The sequence below is a fragment of the Rhodnius prolixus genome, unplaced genomic scaffold (genome assembly GCF_049639745.1).
Source record: "Rhodnius prolixus isolate KJV_2025 unplaced genomic scaffold, Rpr scaffold_12, whole genome shotgun sequence".
In the NCBI taxonomy this organism is placed as follows: Eukaryota; Metazoa; Arthropoda; class Insecta; order Hemiptera; family Reduviidae; genus Rhodnius; species Rhodnius prolixus.
Window position 1 is genome coordinate 7,938,418 of NW_027411635.1, and position 22,487 is coordinate 7,960,904.

General features: G+C 35.4%; 1 protein-coding gene across 4 annotated transcripts in view; it reads right to left on the bottom strand.

Annotated features, from left to right (window-relative positions):
• Nucleotides 1-22,487, bottom strand: part of onecut (homeobox protein onecut) — a 124,076-nt gene that overhangs the window by 28,578 nt on the left and 73,011 nt on the right. For 2 of the 4 annotated variants that reach the window (XM_074143443.1, XM_074143445.1), the window contains exon 2: nt 11,776-11,904. The exons of the other annotated variants lie outside the window; for them this stretch is intronic. In XM_074143443.1, coding sequence (XP_073999544.1) covers nt 11,776-11,904 — 129 coding nt within the window. The remainder of the gene's footprint in view (nt 1-11,775; nt 11,905-22,487) is intronic. 4 annotated transcript variants of the gene reach the window in all.

The window sequence follows — 22,487 nt, forward strand, 5'->3', positions numbered from 1 at the left end:
ATAGGACACAGTTCTGGAATTCTGAAACTTCTACAGCTGCTTCTGATACCTCTTTTCATCCTTTTCGATGTAAAAGGAATTATACTAAGTCAGTAAATGTCTTTCCTAATAAAACTTCCTCCTAAATCAAAAAGTTTAAAGAAATTCTATTTAGTTCAACGACACAGAAAACGTGGGCAAGTTGGAAACATCAAAATTAGTCGTCAAATTGCGCAGGATAATTCACCAAAAAACCATCTCCCGTTATCCTTAAAAATATCACGTTTTTCTCAACTTTGCAGTAAACTATACCAATAGGTCAGGAAAACAACTTTCAATGCATGTCTCAAACTAATGTTGAAAAAAATGTAAAGTAAAGTAATCGCCTATTTTTTCAGGCGGGGCTTAACGTCCAACCACCAATTAGGTGTCGAGGACAGAGGCGAATAGCAAACGTACTTTACTATTTCTCATTTAACCATTAAATAAAATCCAAGGCCTAAAGACCGGGAATCGAACCCAGTACCACAATATATATTAGCTTTACAGGTCTCGCCTTTTAACCCGCTCGGCTACCTGGTGCCTCTCACTAATGTTCTTATTCGTACAAAAGACAATTGAAAGCTGTAGGTAAACTGTACAATTTTTCCTCCCTTGATTTAAATTATTTAAATACTTCGGCTCTCGATTTAAGGCTGGTGGTGATTTTAATGCGGAATACCTCTTGTGATGGCTGCAGAGGAGCGAACTCCCGTGGACTTACGAGGGACCCACACACAAGACTTGAAAGATAATAACTAAATAAAACGTTGGGACAAACAAGACGCATGTTCGGACCTAAATCTAATCTAAGCACACCCAACAAATTAACCTTCTTCAAAACTTTTCTTAAACCCATCTGGACTTGCGGATCAGAACTAAGGGGTTCAACTAAACCCTCCAATATCTCCCGCATCCAATCCTTCCAATCAAAAGTCCTTCGCTGCATTGTTAATCCTCCCTATTACGTCACTAACCTCACGCTTCACAAAGACCTAAATATCCCCTTTGCCACCGAATCTATCCATTAACGATTCCTCAATTTCCACAGAAGCCTATTCCTGCCAATCACCAATTCAACAGCTCAAACTCTTTCCTCATGAACCCATTCTCATAATCCACCACGACGTCTAAAACAACGTTGACCTTGTAATCTTCTATCCTAGAATAATTCCATTCACTAAAATTCCCGAATGTGTCAGCCCTACAGTTGCGCCATGCATTGGTTATGACGGGCAGCTTTCGCATCATGTAATTATAATTAACTCTTTGCCCACATTTTGCCTAATGTAATATATGATTTATACAGATAGCTATAAATAAATTAAAAAAATAAAATATAAATAATTAGATCGAAAAATTCAGTAAATCTATTTGACACTACAGCACAATACACAAGTTATACTGTTGATTAAACAAATCCACCTTATTATTCAGACCATTTATTATTCATTTTCAGTACATTCTTCAAACGCAGCGTTTCGCAACCTGTGGTACGTACGCGAGTTGTTGGTTGGTGGTACACGAAAAATAGTAATAAGGTTAGTCTGCCTCAAGATATACGAGAAAATATAATAGCACATTTAACAGGATTAAAATCGTCTTTCATGGAGTATTTTCCCAAAACCCGAAAACACAAATGATAATTGGATTTCAAACCTCTTCTATAAAGAAAATTTAGGAAAAGCTACCATCATTATCAATAAAAGATAAAGAAAATTTAATAGAATTATCATGTGACAGAACTTAAATGATAACTAAGTAAAAATCTGCTTAAAGAGACTGAATTGTAATGAGTAAGCTCTATCCAAGCAACATTAAATTTAATTGGTACTTACAGGTAGTTGAATGCTTAAAAGAAATTAATTTAGAAGATTGGGGCTCAACTATAATAATCCTAAAGAAGAACTTTGTAAATTAATTAATAATTTTGAAGAGAAAAATATGTACGCAATTTTTAATAATTCTTACACTTTACAAAGTTTATAAAGTGAACATGAACTTGAACTCCTTTGTAACAGATCCATTGTATCTCTATACAAATAAAGATAACAATAATAAAATAACACACTGGGAATAACAAATTTCACGAAATACTATCATTTTTACGAAGTGGTACGCGATCCAAAAAAAAAGGTTAGGAAACGCTGTTCTGACGGATGTAAATGTGGTTTGCAGGCAGATGATGTATTCTATAATTTATTTATTTTTTTCAAATTTTCCTTATAGCCGTTACATTTGGTACTTTTCAATTTTTATCAAATAGCCTGTCACAAAATGATACATTTGAAAACTAGGATATATGTACTGATAGATAGTTGAAATTATGGTCTAAAATTCTAGCAGTATCCTCAATAGAACAATAACCATACCAATTTCGTACTGCAAAGAATAGAAAAAACATCGATTCTTGCGAGGAGTGAGGTAAAAAAAAAACACAGAAAGTCTAATTTTGTACGCGTGTTCAAGCGATCTGACGTCACTTACGGATGTATGTTCACTAGTTTTAAAATCACGCCTCACCGGTGAAATTGTCTGTAAGCCTTCTACTTCCTTTTCTGTGTTTCGCTTCTAAAAGCAAAAGGCTTAATTCCGCTTACTAGCTTGTCTACTTCTGGAAAGCGCGACAAATACTGACAGCTGACTGGAGAAGCGCTATAAGAAATAGTATAAGATATATACTTATTTGGGATAAAAATTCAATCTAGCTCACCTAGTGTGTTTCCGGATTCTATAGATTTGTTTGGGGGTTAACTTCTATGCCAGGATATACCAAGATAAGTAGAGCCAATCATAAACTAAACACGTTAATGACTTTACGCAGGATATTCTGTTTCTTTCTCAAATCCCCCAAAAATACTTGATTGTATAATTTTATAGCATTGTCCAATGAATTTTATCATGCATACCTTTTACTAGGGGCACTACTTATATTTTGAGCCTTGGCAACACTGAGTGTTGTCAGGTGCTATCTGACGTTTCCCCTTGAAAGTTTGACATTTTTGACCATAACCTTCTTCAGAACGTTTTGTTATTTGAGCGCGATTTGTTTTGTTTACAGTCACTTGAAAATTGTGTCTCAGCTAAAAAAAAATGGAATTAACTCGTGAAAATTTTCGTGTGACGTGGATTATCAAGACAGCAGTGCATTGATCAACTTACTTCCACTTTTGGCAATAAAGTCCCATCCTTTGTCACTGTGAAAAACGCTGGTATAACGAATTCAATCGTGGTCGTCGTTCGCTCACCGACGAAAGTCGTGAAAGGTCGTCCAAAATCAGTTGTTGTATCAGAAAACATTGATGCTGTGCAAAAACTAATAATGCAAGATCGTCATGTGACATACTGTGAGATTGAGGCAACCTTAGGCATTAGTTCCACCAGCATATAATATAAAATATTGCATGATCATTTAGCCGTTTGTTCTCGTTGGATCCCACATAATCTGACAAAATCTCAAAAAAAGATGCTCGTGTCGATTGGTGCAAACAAATGCTTAAGAAATTACAATGGCGGTGCTTCAAAAGACGTGTATAAGATTGGAACAGGTGACGAATCATGGATATATGCGTATGAGCTGGAAACTAAACAGCAGTCGACTGTATGGGTGTTTCAAGATGAACCAAATCCAACAAAAGTTGTTCACGCTCGAAGCACTTCGAAACAAATGGTCGCCTGTTTTTTTTCGGAAAAACTGGTCATGTGGCAACAGTGCCTTTAGAGGAACGTAGAACGGTCAATTCTGAATGGTACACAACCATTTGTTTGCCGGAAGTCTTCGATGAAATAAGGAAAACAAACAAGCGCCGTCGGATCATTCTTCATCTAGACAATGCCAGCTGTCACACATCTCGTCTAATAACCAACTATTTGAGCACTCAAAAAATCTAATTAATGGGTCATCCGCCGTACAGTACTGATTTGGCACCAAATGACTTCTTTTTGTTTCCGAACGTCAATAATAAATTACGTGGACAACGATTTTCGTCGGTAGAAGAAGCCGTTGATGCATTCAAAAACCATGTTTTGGAGGTGTCTCAAGCGGAATGGAAAAAAATGCTTTGACAAGTGGTTCGAACACATGCAGAAGTGTATAGCTCATAAAGGAGAATATTTTGAAAAACAGTAAAGTCATTTTCAATGACAAATTACTGTTTTTTTTTTATTATTAGGCTCAAAATATAAATAGAGCCCCTCGTATGTTGTACTGACTTAGGCTACTAAAAATGCATGATACCAATTCCTCTTTCTACTACACGAATGGTATATTTGCACAATGTAATCTTTTTAGTAACTTAAGAGGCATGCTAGATGTTCCCATAATATTATACAGGTTGTTAGTTCTGTATATTTAAATTATTAGAAGGTGAATATAGGCAGCTCTCTTTAAAATTAAAAACAAAAAGTTGTAGATCCGTACATTACACCGCTATTAGGAACATAAAAGCTATTCTTGAAGAGATATATCTGAATATTTAAATTACTTGGAACATTTGAAGTAGAAGTTGTTCCCCTTAATATCACAGAGGTAGATTATGTATAATTTATTGATTTGGGAGCACGATAGACATGCTTAGATAGGCTTTCATTATTATTACAATATTTAGGTAGTAGACATGTAAGATTTATTCACTTGGGACAACCCAGAAGTTAATTTTGATAGTAAGCTTTTATGGAACAAGCATATTGAAATAACAATCAATAAAGTTATTGAGAAGCGTTCTGCTATCCAAAAGTACCTGTCATGGATGTACGCTACTCCAGTAGATAGAGAACTGAGATAAAGTTGGCAATAACCAAGCCAATCCTAGTGAAACGTCTAACCTGTTACGCATGAAGGTAATAATTAGGTTTTATCCCAGGGCTTAATCCACTACCCCACAACTTGATAAGGTGTACAAGAGCAGCAATTCTCATAATGTTGATTGCCGATTCCCCGTTGTGGAACTTTCTTAGAGATGGATGTCTAAGAAGTGGAGTTTCGATGTCACATTTCGGCATTAAAGAACTGATACATTAAACCTCTTCTTTAGTAAAACAGAAATTCCATGTTAAAAGAAACATTTGGTAATTGCGGTAACAAAAAAAAAAACTGGTTTAATCTCTGATATAAAGGATTTGTCCCGAATTTCCAAGCAGAAAAATTGTCAAGCACGCTTAAAAGCAAGCAATGCAAAGCAAGCTCGTTAGCGTACAGATAACAAGATGGCAGTGCACGTGATGGTAGTGTATACAAGAAGAAGAAAAAGAAAAGTAGTAAAAAAAAAAAAAATAAGAAGAGCATTCTGTGACAAAATTCCCGACGTGGTTTTACAAATTGCCTTAATTCTACTACAAGAGCCTCAAGTAGATAGGACCGTTGAACACTGCACTCAGGAATCTGTTCTACTCTGCGCAGTCAACTTCGGTAGAAATTATTTTAGAAACAATTTCTCTTAAATACATCTTTTGCACCCCAAGAAAGAACAGAGAAACAATCGTATATTATATTATACTGCAGTGTCTAGAATTTTGTAGGGATGGAGATTGGTTTAAAAAATAAATCCCTTATTATTCATTTTGAAACTAGTCTTTCATTGAATTTCTAAAAATAAGTGTAAAAAATAAATTAGGTTTCTATAAGCTGTAAAACAAACATTAATAAAACTAACAATTTGCCTTTAAGGAGAAAAGTGCCTTGAAGTACGAGGGTCGTTTGAAAAGTCCGTGCAAAAATAAAAACTACTTAATTTTTTGGGGTAAACCTTTTTTATTTTTCAACGTAGTCTCCTTTTAGGCGTATACACTTCGTCCAACGCTGCTCTAGTTTGTTGATCCCTTCCGAATAATAGGATTTGTCCAAGTCTGAAAAATAGCCATTCGTTTCTGCAATCACCTCCTCGTTTGAATAAAATCTTTTTCCCGCCAGCCATTTCTTCATATTGGGGAACAAATAGTAGTCCGAGGGAGCCAAGTCTGGAGAATAGGGGGGATGTGAAACGAGTTGGAACCCTATTTCCATTAATTTTACGACCACAACTGCTGAGGTGTGAGCTGGTGCGTTGTCGTGATGGAAAAGGACTTTTTTGTGGGCCAATCGTGGGCGATTTTCTTGCAGCTCGGTTTTCAAACGGTCCAATAACGATGAATAATATGCACCTGTAATAGTTTTACCCTTTTCCAGATAGTCGATGAGGATTATTCCTTGCGAATCCCAAAAGACAGTCGCCATAATCTTTCCGGCCGAAGGAACGGTCTTCGCCTTTTTTGGCGCAGATTCCCCCTTGGTAACCCATTGTTTAGATTATTCTTTGGTCTCAGGAGTGAAGTGATGTATCCATGTTTCATCCACAGTGACGAAACGACGCTTAAAGTCCTGCGGATTCTTCTGGAACAACTGCAAACCGTCCTTACACGATTTCGTTTTTGGTCAAGCGTGAGCAATAGCGGCACCCATCTTGCGGATAGCTTTGTCATGTCCAAATGTTGATGCAAAATATTATGTACCCGTTCATTCGAGATGCCCACAGCACTAGCAATCTCACGCACCTTCACTCTTCTGTCATCCATCACCATATCATGGATTTTATCAATGATTTCTGGAGTAGTAACCTCAACAGGGCGTCCAGAACGTTCAGCGTCACTTGTGCCCATATGGCCACTCCGAAAATTTTGAAACCACTTATAAACTGTTCTAATCGAAGGTGCAGAATCACCATAATGTTTATCAAGCTTCTCTTTAGTCTCCTGAGGCGTTTTGCCTTTCATAAAGTAGTGTTTAATCAACACACGAAATTCTTTTTCGTCCATTTTTTGAAAATCACTCGACTTCCTCGATTCAAACGGATGCCAAACACAAAGAAATAGACCGATCTGGCTGAAACTTGGTGTGTGTTCTTCCAAGAGATGCTACTAAGTAAACATAACCTCGATACGCGCCAGTAGTGCTATCTCTCTGACTTTGCACAGACTTTTCAAACGACCCTCGTAGTGTAGGAGAACGGGAAGCACTTCAAGGGCATAATACCTTGTAATAAGTTTAGGGTTACAGTGCCTTGAAGTAGCGCAGCATTTCAGGGGCATAGTACCTTGAAGCAGTTTAGGGGTACAGTGCCTTGAAGTAGTGTAGGAGAATGCGAAGCATTTCAGGGGCATAATACCTTGAAGCAGTTTAGGGGTACAGTGCCTTGAAATAGTGTAGGAGAACGGGAAGCATTTCAGGGGCATAATACCTTGAAGTAGTTTAGGGGTACAGTGCCTTGAAGTAATGAGGGATAGTAGAGATGAGAAGTCCCTGGGAGTGCTAACTTTTAAGCAACACACACACTGACCCAAAGTTGGTAATTCATCGTCAATATGTAACAGCGTGTACAGAACGCGGCACTGTGTAAGAAGAAGAACATTAAGAGATAGTTCAGAAGTTTAAGCTCTGAGGATTGTGGTGTATTTCGAAATGGGTACTTGTATTCCAAAAATAGGTTCAACAAAAAAATTACCGTAAAAGACCGAAATGGGAGAATGTCAAGATTCACTGGGTGAATGTTGAAATTTACATAGTCGCTTGGTGTATGTATGTTCGAATATTTGGTTTAAGTTGGTGCTATAAATAAGATTGTATAACGTCAATCACATAATTAAGTTTATTATAGATAAAAAATATTATTGTTACGTTTTTCAATCATACTTTATTATTAAAACATATCATATATGTCAAAATATAAGATAGCACATGTAAATAAACTGTTGCACTTAACATTCTAAGTAAATGAGAAAAGAAAATAATACCAATATTAAACTTAATTATGTGATCGATGTCATACAATCTTATTGCAACAATTTAAACCAAATATTCGGTCTTTCACCAAGCGACTATGAGAATCTTAACATTCACCAAATGAATCTTAACATTCACCAAATGAATCTCTACATTCACCAAGTAAATCTCTACATTCACCAAGTGAATCTTAACATTCACCAAGTGAATCTTAACATTCACCAAGTGAATCTTAACATTCATTCACCAAGTGAATCTCAACATTCATTCACCAAGTGAATCTTAACATTCATTCATCAAGCGAATCTTAACATTCACCAAGTGAATCTTAACATTCACCAAGTAAATCTTAACATTCACCAAGTGAATCTCTACAGTCACCAAGTGCATCTTAACATTTACCAATTTTGGTCTTTTACGGTAACATGTACATTGGGCTATAAGTTTTATTACAAGCATTATTGACTTGGTACTTCGCTATTTCTGATGCATTGCGCCGAAATCATGTATTTGTAACCTTGTTTTAACTAGAACTTTGGAACCAATTTAATATAAGATGTTTAAACAAATTTGTTTTTAGGGCTGGTATTTCATCAAGCGCTTGTACTTGGGACATAGCTTGGAAAAACTAGTTAATGGTATGTCAGTGAGTTCTATTTAGTGAGTTAGATTAAATGTGGAGGAATTACAGCGAGCAGAACCAAACCTGGGTCTCGAACTGCAATAGAGCAGTAGAGGACACTCAATCTGGAAGGACGCAACTTGGTGCTTGCGGCCTGGCCAAAAATCTTCATTAGTTGGAATAGTCCGTGAATGTCTTGATTAATGCAATAACAGAAAGGAATCCGAGTTATGGGCGGTGATTAGATGCGGTTTCTGGTTAAGAAAAAAGCTCTCTAAGCAGATGTTTGTAGCGGCAGTATGCTACTGTATGTGTTACGCTATTCCTTTAGTAAAAGTTTTATTCAAGAACATACATATGCTGTTTGTCGCATGGCGAAGGCCTGTGGGTCAACAAAATGAATGTTGTTGACGGCTCAACCGAATGTTGATTGATAATGGGTGATAATGATAATGATTGCTCGATGGCGGCAGTAACCGCGATCATGATAAAATCAGCTCCTCTCTGTTAAGTTAATTCGAATATGTGTGTCTGGCTAAATAGTGGATATTCTTAGGAGCATTGGTACATCAACACAGTACAACTTACAGTTTACTGCATAGAAGTAGAGGAAAATAATTGGCGACCATTTTTAGATTTCCTCATCGTTAAAAGAAATAATGGAACATAAAAACGACGTGGTAGATCAAACAATTTCACACTAACCAGGTACTAAAATACAACTCCTGTCTCCATTTATGCATAAATATAACAGCAAACGTTCGCTTTATCATAGAACAAAGCTAACTTCACCAATGAAGCAGTAAGACGAGCAAAACCAAATCTAATAAAAACATCACTACCTAAAGATCTCATAACCAAAATCGCACTGTAAACAACCAATTAGATAAACAACATGGCAGTGCAAAACAAATATACATACATTTTTCCATAAGATGGATTAGACAGAGTCTGATGGATTCCATAAGCTGGTTGTTAAACTTATTAAAGTAAAGTAATCACCTATTTTTCAAGTGGACTTTACGTCTAACTACCAATTAGATGTCGTGGACGGAGGTGACTAGCAAACATACTTTACTCATAATAATCATTAAATGAAATGCAAGGCCTAGAACCCAGGGAATCGAACCCAGTACCACAATACACATTCTACCTTTGCAGGTCTCGCCTTTAACCGCTCGGTTACCTTAGCGTCTCGTAAAACTTATTCATGTTCACGTTTACTTCTTCGTTAATTCTTCGATAGCTAAGTAAACATTACTTTTTGTAAGGCCTCTCACCCAACTAGTATATTTACAAAGATAAAATAATAATGATTCAAGATCTCCCCATTAGAAATATCGCAAAACATCTTACTTATGATTAATAATGGCATACAAATTGGCCCAAGCAGGTGCCAAATACTCACTTGCTTGAAAAAACTTACAATGAACCTGCTGCAGAATAATTTACACATATAAGCAATTCACTTGCCCAGCCTGGTAACCTTTTCAACAAAATGAGTCAGAATTTATATAACCTGCGACTGATTCATTACTCATGAAACCAAAATATTGAAATAAGAAATAGAATGCATATTATGGAATACTTCAAGACAAACCAATTACTAGCTGAGTGTCAATTTGCACTGCAATAAAGTTTATATCTTATTTTATACACATGAATGCACCAAGCGAAATTCTATTGCACCCTCATAAACAGCAAAAGTTAAAAAATAAATAAATAAATAAAAATTAAATAATAAGATAATCTAAAAAAAAATTATAAAAAACAAAATACAAAACCAAAAACTCAAAACTTAAAGTTAATAAAATATGCTTACGTATAAAACAAAAAATAAGCAAACCAGAAAAAAACCTAAGTATAAAAACTAAATAACATATTAAACCCATTAGTTTTAATAGTTTAATTCTTCTTAAATCATACATAAAACAAACTTCAGTAAAAAAAGGCCTCCAAAATTAATATTTTTATTAAACTGCTTACTGAAAATGATATTAATAATAATAACCTAATTTACTGCAAGAAAATTATTCATAATAACCAAACACCCTTTAGAAATAGGACTAACATAATGATTCAAACTGTATTAGCAGCATTAATTACAGGAATAACTATTAATATATTTTGATTTTCATATATTTTATTACCCTCAATACTATTTATTGTATGACAGTTAGTTATACATATGTGAGAGAGTAGCATGTTTTCACCAGCTTATGGTCAATAATTTGATCCTTTTTTTTTATAATACTTAGTATTATTATTACCAACCTTTGTCGCATCGGTTAAAAAGATCACTGTTGATCTTTAATATTTCTTTTAGTTTTTCATTTATATCTTGTATATTTTTTTAATATTAATTTTGTTTCAAAACTAAAATGAGTGACAAAATATGGACAAAAAAAACAACTGCCCAGTTTTTTGGGAGATACAACTAGAAACGTTGTACTAAGGGTTGATTATCAAAAACTGCACGAAAACCCACACAGTAAAAAAACACCCAACCTTAACTATTTTTTTTTTTTTACTCTTTTTCTAAAAAAGATAAAATTCCCGAATTTTCTCTTAAATATAGGGAAAATCCTCGTTTATAACTGTAATTTTTTGCAACGACACAGATATAATAGATTTCGAGAAAAAAAAAAAAAAAATACAGAAACTTGGAAATAGAGTGAATAGCCCCGCTCACTTCAATTAGCTCCAAATCAACCCCGTGAAAATACAAACTTTCATGGCGAATTAAAATAACCTAAACCCTTATTTTCACATATCCTAAAAATATTCGCAAACCTATCACGTGGATATACAACCTACCACTAATATTTAGCGAATCAACTAAAACCTACTTTAGCATAACCTAAATAATAAGTCTACCATATTTTAAACTAAGCATTCTTGTTTAATGAATTAAAACAACCTAAAGAATTTCATTTTAAATAATAATTCCAATGAATGAAAATCGATCAGTAGAACCATTACACGACACAAACTGCTTAAGTGAATGTTCAACTTGTCACCTGACTTACACAATATCTGCCTCTAAATGTGACTTGCACTTCAACCTGCATCGCGTGTAAACAAAAATAAAAAACTTAACTTGAAATTTCCTTTAATATTATAAGACAGTATATCTGTACATTGTAGTTTAAAGGACTCTAGTACAAAAGGCATAATTGGAGTTCCGTTTAATGGTCTATAGATGGCAGACCAATCACTTTGCACAGATTGGGGACACAATTTCGAAGCAAAAGTTTGTAGTTTGCCTTAATATTATATAGGTGGTAGGTTAACACATTATACTGACAGGGGCCACGTTAGAGGCGTGCTTGTGGTTCCCCTTTTATATTATTATAGGTGATAGATTTGCACTTGTACTCACTTGGGGACACACTAGAAGCATACTTGTAGTTCCCCTTTATATTATATAGGTGGTAGATTTGCTCATTGGACTGACTTGGGGACACGTTAGAGGTGTGCTTGTGGTTCCCCATTATACGAGTTGGCAGATCTGTAAAAAAGTATAAATAGAATAAAAGTGTCAGCCAAAGAAATAGTAAGTTAAAAGCTGCGTGAGACTTCAGACACCTGCAACGTCCCCAGTCTGATAGAGGGAACCCAGCCTCTAAGTGAACCCACTTAAACCCACCTCTAACCCTGGGTTTTTTCCAGGCTGCATTGTACCCAGCTGGAAGTTGGACCCACACTTGGTCTACACTCCCACGAAACTCACTTCTTATTTTTAACCAATAAATTCTAAATAAAAAGGAAATAATCCGACTGTGTAAAAATTATAAACCAGGCTATGATTTACTTCTGTTTTATTAACTAGCTCATATTAGAATTAACTTTAGGGCAAAACAATATAGAACTAAAATTTTAGAATGATAAATTTCTGTGATATTTCTAGGACTTCTCCTTAAGGAGATTATTGCTGCCCCCAAGTTGGAAGGGTCAGTGAAGCTGCCCTAATTCAGCCTTTATTTTGATAAATATTAATTTCTGTAGCAACATTATATGGACCCAAAATTGTGGACATCTAAATTTACTAAAAATTATATTCTGTGCTATTTCAATTGTATATAGAACCTTTTCTTAAGAAAAAAAATAACCGCCCCAAGATTGGAGGGCCCTATTTTAGCGCATATTTTGGCAAGCATTGGTTAATACAGACAGCAAAGGAGTAGTGCACTGCAATAAAAATAAAAATTAAAAAAATCAAAAATTAATGAAACTATAAAAATTAATAAATAAATTAAATAGAATTTTTTTTTTTTTTGAGGTATTTGAGGGTTATATTTATTTTGGATTTTGGCATTTGTGTTTATTTTTGTCATTACCATTATTTATTAATGGGTTGAATTATTTTTCTAGGCAAGAGAAAACCATTTTGTTTTGTTTGTTTGATTATCATCAAGTTAAATAATCGGTTTTTAGCATTTTACTCACCAAAAAATTGTAATGAGGTGTATTTAAACAAAAAAACAAATGACCGTTTTTCTAAACTAAAGAAGTAATCAATCCTCCAGCAACGTCAGATATTTGTAAGCACAAAATTATAAAAAAAATCACTGAACTGCATGGGGTTTCAATATATTTATACATAATGGTTAAACTGTAATAGTGCAGCGTGAAAAAAGATGGAAAAAGGCATTGCACTGTCCGTTACTGATTGTGCAAAAAAAAAACTAAAATAAGGCTTTACGTGAAGTGGTCAGGTTATAAATACTAACAAGAACTGCCAGGTTTCCAAAGACAAGGTTAGCTAGTTAACTTCAGATTTGTAGCAAAGGCAATAATAAGTTGAATAGTGGCGCTATGAACTTAACAGGGACGTTATCATAATTTATATCTGCAAAATACTCTTTTTTTTTTTCTTTTTTTCACAAAATACATACGATACGTGCTTCTATTAAGGAGTAATTTTTCTTTGAAAAGATATTGCAGAGATAAAAAGAAGAGTGGATTGATTGGCCGAAATTATTGTACTAAGACATCTGGACAAATGTTTGAATTTTTCGACAGGTTAAGAATTGCAATTTTTGTGTAAAATTGGTCAATGCTTTTCTATTTTTCGAAATTTAGAAGAATAGAATTCAATTAAAATAGAAGAAAAATCTGTGAACACTCAAACGACTATAACTTAATTGTAATTATGACAATATTATTTGACAAATCAGTTAATGCATTTTATTGGACGATGTTTAATCATCCTTCGGTCTACCCAAAATTTTAAGTATGAAAATAAAGAATTGTAGAAAATAGTTTACAAGACCCACCAACGTTGAATTTGGTAAATCTTTCTACTTTCTTTACTTCTGGTAAAATTGGCCACTGCAAGCTCTGGAAGCACATGCATCGCATGGGCCTGGCAGATGATAGCCTTTGTAGGTTCTGTCCAGGAAGAGGAGGTAACGGCACTGCACATGTTGTGTCAGTGCGAGGGGCTCGTATGGCTAAGGATGTTACTTCTCGGGGAGGAAAAACCAAGGCCTGAGGAGCTTTACCCAAGAGCCGCTCTCCAGTATTAGGAGTCTGATTAAAAGGACAGGTCTGGAGGGTGAGCTTTAGAGTGAGGGGAGCCACAATAGATCCCTAAAGGGGTCGCAGTGGCGTAGGCCTTGAGGCCGCCCTAGTTTAATCTATCTATCTATCTACTTCTGATAAGAAAAAAGTATTGCATTGTAAAGAGGCAGTTTCATATTTTCGCATTTCAAATTTAGGTTTCGCTTAAGTGCCCTCAAAGAACACTGCAGACACGTTTCTATTGAAATACAGACATTTGGAAGTAAAAGTAAAGTAATGCCCATTTTTTTTCAGGCGGGCTATAACGTCTAACTACCAAATTAGGTGTCGTGGACGTAGGCAATCATACTTTACCGCAAATTTGTAATTTATTAAACAAATAAATAAAATCTAAGGCTTAGACCCGGGGGGAATTGAACCCATTAACATCTTTAGTTTTGCGGGCCTTGCCTCTAACCCGCTCGGCTATCGTGGCACCTCTTCATTTAGAAGTATTTCTTAACTAATGGAATTTTTAAATGTTTTCCGAGATACTTTTCAAAATGGCTACAAGATTTATTTTATTATTTTTTATTTTTGTAATTTCTGTGTCCTTTGTACATAATTTTTATTTGTAATATTTATATATTTTTTTTTTCTATAAAATTCGAATGTAGATACTTATTGATGGGCTCTATCCTACACCTTCTGAGTTCATCGCAGTTGATCTTTTAGGTATCATGACACTATAGCGATTGTATAATAAACTATATAATTAAAAACATTGCAGTCAAAAACTGCAATATTTAAAAAAAATCAAAATACCGTTTAATTAACCAGGCTTGTCATTTAAGGCATAGTATAAACACGATGCATCAGCGCTATACATTTGTTGGGTGGAAAAAATATCTATTTCAGTGTAATGTATACGATTATTTCATGCTGTTAAGGTGGCATTATTACACTGTTTAAATTTTCAAACCAAAATCCCAGGATATTGCACTCAAATTTGTTTGAAATTTTTTCCTAGAATTTGCTTTAAATTTCGTTTAATAATTACACATGCTCATGTAGTAGGACATGTGGAATGGTCAGGTGTGCAAAATAGGGATTGTACAAATAACCAGCTCCTTGCTGCTCGGCATGATCAGCGAAGTTATGCACACTGTAATGGAATTGTTAAGCGATTTAGGATACGAATATTGTGAGGAAGTTTATGGCATTGAAAATAAGCTATCAACAAGATATGCTAATATAAGTATACGAGGTGTGGCTATTAAATAATGAGACTGATGCTACTACAGAAGAACTATGAACGTGCCAAATCTTAACGACCGACAGCTGTGCAGCGTAAAACCTTCTCTTTCGATTGCAGCGTCTCATGTGTTGGTAGAGAAATCTGTCTGACCGAAACCGTCGTTTGGGTAAGAGGTGTTAGTTTCGTTTTGCCGAAAACAAGAAATTTCACATGAAACTTGATAAAACCGCTACTGAAACTTATCTTTTATTAAAAGAAGTTTATGGTGATGAATGTTAATCATGTGCGCGAGTTTTTGAGTGGTTCAAGCGTTTCCAAGATGGCCGAGAAGACGTCGGAGTTAATGACCGCCCGGGTCGCCCTTCCACTTCCAAAACGGATGAAAATATTGATTATAATTAATCAACATTACTACCCTGGGATGCTTGCTCAACTCCGTGAAAGAGTAAGGAAAAAAACGACCCGATTTGTTGGAAGAACAAGTCACGGGGTTCTCCATCAAGACAACGCGTGAGCCGGCACTGCATTGTCTGTCCAAGACGTTTCTAGCCAAGTACAACATCCCAGTTTTAGGCCATCCGGGCTTATTCGCCTGAACTGACCCCATCTGACTTTTATCTGTTCCCAAAAGTTAAATCTGCATTAAAAGGAACACGATTTCAGTCCGTTGAAGCTGTGAAAGAAAAAGACTTCCAGCACTGTTTCGAACAATGGTAAATTCGCATGGAGCGTTGTAGGGATTTGGGAGGGGTGTATATTGAAGGTGATAATAACTAAATATGTATAAATTTAAAATAAAATGTTTTACAGCAATAGTCTCGTTATTTAGTAGCCATACCTCGTACAGCTAACTAATTAATCTGGCAATATTACTCTACATTCAAGCAATTCAATGAATTTAGCGAAATACGAATATTTATTATTATTTTTAATTGTTTACTTATGATATATCAATTGTATATCGACTGATTGGTACGCGATATGTTTTTGCAACTCAACTTAGCTCAGCAACCAAACTGACATCTAAATAAAGCAGTAGTTCTCTCTTCTAACATAACCGAAACAAAAGATCCGCATGCGTATTGGTGCTCTATTATTATTGTTAGGAGAGCAAAAACGCGAGGAGCCTAAGCCTTCAAAAGCTTCGATTACAACACTCCCTCCTCCAAAATCGGAAAGAAATCCCATAAAGTACCGAGTCTGCCCGTCTCAATGCAATAGCTAAGAATATCAATGACAATTAAATATCCCAGATCCTTACTACCTAACGAAATACCATACAGGGTGAACCAGTAAGTAATGTCCGTAGGCCACTGTGTGAAGTACATCTAAAGTGGAGTTCAATGACGTATTGGCCAACTTCATATTTTCCACTGTTCTTGAGTGACGCTCACTTTAATTTATTTTTTTTTCTAAAATCATTACTTTTTTGCAATAAAAATGTTATTACTCAGAAAGTTTAAGTCCGAATTTGATTCTGGTGACACGGTTAGAAAGACAGATAAATTTTCTAAAAATTGATACCATTTTGAAGCATAAATTATTCTCCAAACCGCCTCAATCTTCCTCCGAATACTGGGAAAAATAAAAGTAATCGAAATTTTTTAAGAAAACTCATTAGGCCCTTATGTGATCATTATCAGACCTAGGTGCTGGCACTTTTTATAAACGTTTCCTTGTCTAATGGGCTTTCTAACGGTATATCATTTTCCAGGATTCCTTTTATCTTCGTACGAGAAATTACGTTTGTTTTTGCAAGAAAACGTATTCACGAGCACCACAACAGTGTTAGTTTATCAGGTTGTTTAATTCATTTGAAAACTCTTTTAGATGGACCAGTAGTTAATTTTTAAAGTAGGCTGTCTTAAAATAAGGAAGTCAAAGGTTACAAATTGCACTTGTAAACATTTACTTCTGATCTCTGTGCAATATTTGAGGTAAAATGTTAGGAAATATTTTAAACAAGTACTTACACAAAAATTCATATAGTTTGTATTTTACTCCAAATTACAATTTCACAAAACTTACTGGTTCCACCGTGTATATCCTACACCTAGCTTTTAGAAGCCAACAATACACTGCCAAATAATAATACATACTCTCTTGATTAGATTAAGAAAGAAAAGGTGTTCACTGCAGATTTTTATAAAAAATCGCGTCTTTGTAAAAAATAATTGATTTTTTGGTGAGTTCCAGGGGGTAAGTACTTCGTGTCATTACTTCGTTATCTTTACGGATTTTAAAACACCTCCATAAAGCTATTTTAGGAAATTTAAATTTACGTCATTCAATAAGTAACGAGACAAATTATTACTGCTCAAAAACAGCTAAATTGATCCGTATGAAAGTTTCAGGACATAAAGTTGGCAACCTTGCGATGACATCTGATCAGCTGTTCAATTATATTTTGTAAACATAACCTCAAATTTACTCAGTTAACGATGGCGAGTCCGCTCGAGAATTGCACTGTGGAAGAACAACGTGCCGTGATCAGATTTTTAGTCGTGGAAGGTGAGAAAGGTAGTCAAATCCACAAAAGAATGTTAAAAGTGTACGGAGACAATTGTTTGAATCGTTCGAACGTTTACAAATGGGTAGAACAGTTTCAAAGTGGCCGTACAAAAGTTTCTGACGAGCAACGCAGTGGACGACCGATCGAAGTTGGGACTTCCTCTCTCGAATCTCGGATTGACGCGTTAATTCGGGACAATACGCGTATCACCGTTGAACTGATAAGTGAAAAAGTAAACGCGAGTGTTGGAACTGTCCATAACATTATTCACAACAAGCTGCAGTACAAGAAAACCTGTGCGAGATGGGTGCCCAGACAACTCACGGACGCTCACAAAGAAACCCGGCTTTAAATCAGTCAACAGTTGAAAAATCGATATTCGACTGAAGGAGAAGGTTTTTTCAAAAAGAATTGTAACGTGTGATGAAACATGGATCCACCACTAAGAGCCAGAGTCAAAACGACAGAGCCATGAGTGGAAGCATACGACTTCTCCCATTCGGAAAAAATTCAGGACCCAGCCATTTACAGGTAAAGTCATGCTTACAGTATTCTGGGATTTTCAGGGGCCAATTTATTGTGATTTTCTTGAAGGCCAAAGAACAATCAACAGCCAGTACTACAGTGACATGCTGGAAAACAAGATAAGACCTGCAATTCGTACGAAACGCCGTGGGCTCTTGACTGAAGGCGTGATTTTGCTCCATGACAACGCCCGTCCACATACGGACACAGCTGACGAAAGAAAAACTTCAGAAACTGGGATGGGAGATCCTTCCACATCCCCCCCTACAGACCCGACCTCGCCCCATCAGACTTCCATCTGTTTGGACCCCTTAAAGATGGTCTACGAGGGATACATTTTCGATCCAATGAAGAGGTAAAAAATCAGGTGCAAAAGTGGCTTCGAGATCAACCCAAAAAATTTTATGCCAAGGGCATTTACAAATTAGCAGAAAGATGGGACAAGTGTATAAGTGTTGCTGGGGACCATGTTGAAAAGTAACCAAAGTTTTGTACTGATTCAATAAACCGTTTTTGAGCAATAATAATTTGTCTCGTTACTTATTGAATGACCCTCGTATTTTATTGAAAAGCCACTAGTATACGATCGTTGGGGGTAACTGTAGCTGGCAGAAAGATGCCTAAAAACAATGTTTACATTAGCAATATTACTAAAACAATTCATTTAAAAAAAAAGCAAATCAAAATTAAAGATGAAAAACGGCCATTATTGTCTTTTTAAATTTTACACCATCATTATTATTACTGTAAATAAAAGGTGATTTAAATCAAAGATTTTTGTGCCAAAATAAATGAGTGCAAGAAATATAATACTTATTTACAATAAAATTAAATAAAATAGAAATAAATAAATAAATTTATTTATTATATAATTCTTGGCTTTATTATTTATTTATTTTTTGTAATTTTTCTTTCTTTTTTTTTCTTGTAAAAATGTACTTTACCAAAAAAATGGCTGGAGTCAAAATTTGGCCAAAATTACCTGAAACAGAATTAAAAAAAAAATATATATTATAAAATTGTAATTAAAAAAGTATAAAAATATTGCATATTTAATAAATATAATTAGTGAATTCTGATGAAAATAAGATGCACATTTTCTTCTCTTAAAATCTTAATAAAAGAAATTATTACTATCGCAGCAAATTGTGAGGAAATACTGAGACTACGATGGGTGCGTTCCACTAAGCGACCACAACGACCAAAACATACCTTCAGGCGTTCCACTTGGCGACCGCGGTCGTTGTGGTCGTGGCGAGAACGTCACTAATGACGTCACTATTTTCGCTCACGCGAAGCCCACAACGCCCCACCTTAAGAGCTGGGTCGAAGTGGGCGTTCAGAAATATGGCGACCGAAAAAATTATCTCATGTAAATGAAAGTATTATTACATGTACGTAAATAATAGGATGTGTTTCTCGAAAGTCTAAAAAAAATTAATAAATAAATACTTATCCCTTTACATACTAAATCACTGAATAACACAAAATCATTTACCTGAAATAACTTTTAAATTCTTCATCTGAATAAAGATCAATTACTCTGATAGCTAATAATACGTGGCCTAAGTTTTCGCTTTTCATCATTGCGATTTTGTAAAATTGCATTACACTCTTCATCGGAACTAGATAAAGAACTTTCTAAAGCATTATTACGTTGCATTAATAAATATCCTACTGTTGCCACAAAAGACATTTTAATTTTATTTAAACGTAAATTTTATAAATACTCCACTAAAATGTAATATAAAAAATTGAATTATATATATTCTTTTAATATAAGTCAACTTTGCCAATAATTAATAAAGTTTATTATAACTGCTTAAAAACGGGGTTAATATTAAAAAATAACCTCTTCAAGCTTCTAACTTATTTTCGAGGCCGCCATATGTAATGTTTACATGAACGGTTAAAACAACCCACAGTCCATTCCACTTGGGTTTTCGATCGCAACGCTCGCAAGCAAGTGGAACGGCCAAAACCGCGGTCGTGAGCGTGGTCGTTGTGGTCGCTTAGTGGAACGCACCCGATATGAAACTAGAAAAATTTAAAATAAACAAACAAAAGATCGATTTTTATCTAAATAAAAGTAACCATTATGATGTGATAACACTTTTAATCAGTGCTTTAAAAGTGGCTCTACCATCAGGTTGGATTCTCCTGATTCCAATAGTAGCTATCAAGGTTGAACTGGATTTTCTTATTTCATCAATATTGCGTGAAAGATATCAGGAGATTTGCCCATTTACTTTGAATGACAATAGGCCTGACCGTTCAACCAGGGTCTCTTCTCATCCATGCAGTGCACAATCGCTAGTTCTTTAATGCCTGGGCTGATTCACTGGATCATTCTTTCACCGGTAATCAAACTGAAGATTTCTACAGCGATCTTAATGTCAGGCCAGGGTTTTCTAGCCTAACAAAAATATTAAAGAAGCCTTGATACCACGTATAAAATTCACATATAACCTACAAAGGTAGTAGTAGAAAGGGTTATCGTTGATTCTGGCCAACTCTAGCTGATCGCAAAAAAAGGCAAATATATGTACAGGGTGTATGCGGAGGAGTGGTCGAAACTTCGGAAGGTGATTCAGCAGCTCAAATGCAACAAAAAATATTCTCTTCACTTTGGCCCGATTCTCAATAGTGTCCAAGATATTTGCATTTTTAACTTTTCCGTCGATATTCGCGCTTTTTCACCATAAAAACGGCCGTAACTTTTCTATCCTTTATCCTACAACAAATCTGCTTATTCCAAACGAAAGAGCATTAAATTTCCTATAAATTTGCTCAATACAGAGCCTCAAAACGTTTCTTATAACAATGAAATTTTTACTTTAATGTCTACAAAAATTCGTTCTCTGTTAAAATTTTCAACTGTATTTATTCAATGATTAATAAATCAAGGAGTAACATAATTTCAGAAAAAGTTGCGCATTTATTGAGCTTCAAGGCCATATGGATTTTTTTTGTTTTTAATAAAACCCTACCCCGAACAGAGGGGTGTAAATGCAGAAAACTGGGATTTTGCGTAACCGACTTTTCACTATTAATTTACTCAAATGTCAATTTTTGGAGAAATAAAAAGAATTTTGATAGGTTGCAGTCCTAGGTGTGGGCGTGTACAACTTTGTATCCACTTGTCGAGTGGTCCTCAAGTGTAACTGTTCTTTGCTACTAAATAGTGAATACAGATAATCTGGTGCTCTATTTTTGAACAGAAAATAAATAAAGGCACCTAAAAAATATTGCCTTCTATATTCAACATTTAGCCAGTTCAGAAGGTGCGTGAGATTGCTAGTGCTGTGGGCATCTCGAATGAACGGGTACATAATATTTTGCATCAACATTTGGACATGACAAAGCTATCCGCAAGATGGGTGCCGCGATTGCTCACGCTTGACCAAAAACGAAATCGTGTGAAGTGTTGCAAGGACAGTTTGCAGCTGTTCCAGAAGAATCCGCAGGACTTTAAGCGTCGTTTCGTCACTGTGGATGAAACATGGATACATCACTACACTCCTGAGACCAAAGAACAATCTAAACAAAGGCGAAGACCGTTCCTTCGGCCGGAAAGATTGTGGCGACTGTCTTTTGGGATTCGCAAGGAATAATCCTCATCGACTATCTGGAAAAGGGTAAAACTATTACAGGTGCATATTATTCATCGTTATTGGACCGTTTGAAAACCGAGCTGCAAGAAAAACGCCCACGATTGGCCCACAAAAAAGTCCTTTTCCATCACGACAACGCACCAGCTCACACCTCAGCAGTTGTGGTCGCAAAATTAATGGAAATAGGGTTCCAACTCGTTTCACATCCCCCCTATTCTCCAGACTTGGCTCCCTCGGACTACTATTTGTTCCCCAATATGAAGAAATGGCTGGCGGGAAAAAGATTTTATTCAAACGAGGAGGTGATTGCAGAAACGAATGGCTATTTTCAGACTTGGACAAATCCTATTATTCGGAAGGGATCAACAAACTAGAGCAGCGTTGGACGAAGTGTATAAGCCTAAAAGGAGACTATGTTGTAAAATAAAAAAGGTTTACCCCAAAAAATTAAGTAGTTTTTATTTTTGCACGGACTTTTCAAACGACCCTCGAATAAAGGCTACTTTTACACAAACTGACTAGAACATAGAACAAGAGCATGAATTTATAATTCGTGCTTTCTATAGTGTAAACGAAAACGTGCTTGATGCGCATATTCTTTCGAACACGCCGTTTACAATAATAAAAGAAAAAGTTGTTTTTTTAAAAAACCCAGTTAAGTCCCACTACTTCAACATGAC